Source organism: Ceratina calcarata, unplaced genomic scaffold (assembly GCF_001652005.2).
Source record: "Ceratina calcarata isolate Rehan_Ccalc_2016 unplaced genomic scaffold, ASM165200v1 scaffold945, whole genome shotgun sequence".
NCBI lineage: Eukaryota > Metazoa > Arthropoda > Insecta > Hymenoptera > Apidae > Ceratina > Ceratina calcarata.
In genome coordinates this window covers 14,477-17,884 of record NW_017180847.1, presented here as the reverse complement: position 1 = coordinate 17,884, position 3,408 = coordinate 14,477, and the positions used below count along the sequence as shown (strand labels likewise).

The 3,408-nt window shown below is 38.3% G+C and overlaps 2 protein-coding genes across 2 annotated transcripts in view; one reads left to right on the top strand and one right to left on the bottom strand.

Moving 5' to 3' along the window:
* Positions 1 to 7: 7 nt before the first annotated feature.
* LOC108631765 (tigger transposable element-derived protein 1-like) lies at positions 8 to 1,735 on the bottom strand. Its single transcript, XM_018035925.1, has one exon. It carries the CDS (start codon positions 1,733 to 1,735, stop codon positions 8 to 10), a length of 1,728 nt encoding a protein of 575 aa, XP_017891414.1.
* A 361-nt stretch (positions 1,736 to 2,096) lies between these two features.
* The window catches only part of Rich (guanine nucleotide exchange factor subunit Rich), a 12,225-nt gene continuing 10,913 nt past the window's right edge, over positions 2,097 to 3,408 (top strand). Inside the window, exon 1 of the mRNA XM_018035927.2 lies at positions 2,097 to 2,855. Coding sequence (XP_017891416.1) covers positions 2,721 to 2,855 — 135 coding nt within the window. The 5' untranslated portion in view covers positions 2,097 to 2,720. The remainder of the gene's footprint in view (positions 2,856 to 3,408) is intronic.

Below are 3,408 nucleotides of genomic sequence, written 5' to 3'. Positions count from 1 at the left end.
TTCGTCGTCACTGCTCAGTATGTATAATCAACCGAGAACGTTTTTTCGGTGGAATGATATCGCTTTCACTTTCAGAACTTTTTTCTTCATTTAAAGTTCTTGCATCTTCTTCCCTCTTAAAAAAATTTGTAATTGTACTTTGGTTGCTGGTTCTTACTAGGTCATTGTAAATTTCTCGGTATGGAGCTAAACAGTTTCGCAGCTCCATTTTGAATTTTCGGCTTCTTTCAGTAGAAGGGTCTGCATTCAAGAAAAATGACTCGAGATTTTCAGCTAAGCTTAGGCCTTCTTTTAATTTTTTTAATGTTAAATTATTAACTGCACAATCTTCATCAGTACTAGTGTCCTCAGAATCGATTTGATTTACAGCTTCGGATGCCATTTCCATCAAATCCGCTTCGTCAACTTCTCCTTCCACTAATAAATCTTGAACGTCCTCAATAGTCATATCCACAAAACCTTCGCCTCCGATTGATTTAGCAAGTTCTAATATGCCACCAATTTCATTTTCTGACGATTCAGGCACGTTTTCTATTTCAACTGAAGAGCGCCATATCTTCTTCCAACACGCATTTAACGTTGATGTTTTCAGTTCTTTCAGCGACAAAGATATGATGTCGATACAGTGCTTGATTGAAAATTTCTTCCAAGCTTCCATTACATTAATTGATTTTGAGTCGGTTACGTCTAAAATCCACTCTAAAGCTCTTCTTATGTAATACGTTTTAAAGGTATAAATAATACCTTGATCCAATGGTTGGAGCAACGAAGTAGTGTTAGGTGGTAGGAACAGTATTTTGACGTTGGGATGATTCAAATCTTGTGGGTGACATGGAGCATTATCTAATAGTAATAGCACCTTCAAGCTCAAATTTTTCTGCCTTAAATAACGTTCAACGTCTGGCACAAAACAATTTAAAAACCAATCTTTAAATAAATTTCCAGTTACCCAAGCTCTTGGATTTGCTTTCCAATATACCGGTAAGGTGTTTTTATTTACACCTTTAAGTGCACGAGGATTTAAAGATCTATAAACTAGCAAGGGTTTTGTCATAAAGTCCCCCGATGCATTACTGCACAAAAGGAGCGTTAGACGATCTTTAGACACCTTAAATCCGGGTGCTGTTTTTTCTTTTTTCGATATAAAGGTTCTAGTGGGCATTTTTTTCCACCAAAGCCCAGTTTCGTCGGCATTGAAAACTTGATCTGCTGTGTATCCTTGCTCTTCTATAATGTTTTGAATTTTTTCGGGATACGTCCTAACGGTTTCATGAGATTCTCCTTGGATTCTTATGCTATGGATTGCAAAACGTTTCCTGAATTTTTCGAACCAACCTTTACTTGCCACAAAATCTGGGTTGACAGAGGATTCTCCTTGTTCTTTAAGATGTTTGTAAATTTTTAGTGCTTTTTGTTTGATGATATTGCCATCTAATGGAATTCTTTTTTGACAGCAATCATCAATCCAAATGCTGAGTGCCTTTTCCATTTTCTCAATTATTGGCGCCCGAGGGCGAGCTGCATGTTTTGCGGATGTCAATGATCCTGCAGCAACTGCACTTCTTATTTCTTTTTCATTTTTCTTGATAGTCCGGACTGTTGCTTCATTCAAATTAAGGCTTTTTCCAATGTGAGATGCTTTTTCTCCTTTCAAAAGACGATCCAAGATTTGTATCTTTACTTCTAAAGAAATAAATTTCCTCTTGAACGTTGTTTTTTTATCTTTCTCGGACATAGCTTGTGACGGAAGCTTAATGTTAAAAAGTTGTGGGAATAAGGTGACAGAATAATTAGCACTGCTAATTTCACAAGAGGATTTATTCAGATCAATTGCGTGCGTCTATACGCTCGAGAGACTTCCGCTCGAATGCCTTTGTCCCGTTGAACAGACGTCCAACGACTCTCCCTTATCTCTTCTCAGAAGAATCGCTTTTCTAAAGAAGAGCGCGTATAAACATATTCCAAAAAGGGCCATGTGGCCAGTCCGCCACAAACTTATTCTTAACACACCTCGGCTCGACGCCGACTGCCGACCAGCAGCGTGAGACACTTTTGTTTTCAGGCCACGAAGATAAAAAGAAATAATTTCCACAACACTCACTGAGATAGAAATGTATACATCTCAGTGACAACATTGTATCTTTAAGACGGCAAGCCTCGCCGCGGCTGTAGAAGTACAGTACTTTACAAAGGTTTTTGCAATTTTCTTATCGTGTTAGAGCGAAACCGTGTTATAGGATGCCGTGTTGTAGGAGGGTTCGCGCAATTTACGAATCGTGTTATAGCGAAACCGTGTTATAAGATGCCGTGTTGAAGGGCTACCTGTATAGGGAAAAGCGTGTGAAAGCAGTTGTAAAGGCTACGGTACTGGTTCGGCCGCCCCACCATCTCAAAAAACCCAGGATGTCGTGGTGTCGTTGTCGTGTCGTCAGTGTAGACAGTACTTTACCTGTAGAATCATAAACAGAAAGGGAAATTGTACCTCATCTTTGTTCTAAAAAAAAATCAATAAATTCAGACAAACGAGGGGCGCTTCAATCGACTCTCCCTACTCTTCCAATGTAAATCGTCGTCTCTCTACTGCGAGTGAAACGACGATGAGGTTACAGGGATGTTTACGTTTCGATTCACTCGCGATAGAGTGAAAACAAATAATCGGACAACGAGAAAATGTGAACGGAGGGGAGGAAATTGAGTCGATGAACATTTGAGAAGGTATCATGTTTTTCCCGATTGGCTGGCCACGGGTTCTGAACACCGCCGAACCGGAGAACGTGACAGCGGTCGTTTGCAACAGGGACAAGATTCTGTTTGCTGTTCTAACTACCGACACGCTGACCATTTGGTACTGCAAGGTATTTTAAATTGTTTCTATTATACTTATTCTATTACCAAGGTATTCAAAAACTATCAATGTATTTTAAATCATTTCCGTCCTCATTATCAAGGGATATAGCAGTGTCTCAAAGACATTTTTTTTGTTTTCAAGGTATTTAGGAGCTCTTGAATTATTTTAAATCATTTTCTTTTTCATTATTCTGTTCTCAAGGTGTATAGGAGCTAGTAAGGTATTCCAAATCATTTCGCTCTACGTTATTCTGTTTTCAAAGACTTTAGAAGCTCTCGAGGTATTGCAGACCATTTCCTTCCTTGTTCTTCCTTTCTGAAGCAAGTTTTTCTATTACCAAGGTATTTAGAAGCTATCAAGGTATTTCAAATCGTTTGCCTCCTTATTATTCTATTTCGTATCATATCATTTTATTCTATATTTATATGCTCATCTCTTTCGTTCTCGGTTCTCCTTTCTATCTTAACTAAAGGGACATTCCTGTTTCTGTTCTATTTCTACAAGAAACTCATTTATTGTTCTAGATCTGAATGAATCTATATAATTCATATCTAATCGCT

Coding starts and splice junctions, on each gene's coding strand:
- LOC108631765 (XM_018035925.1), bottom strand. CDS start 1,735: ATGTCCGAGAAAGATAAAAAAACAACGTTCAAGAGGAAATTTATTTCT.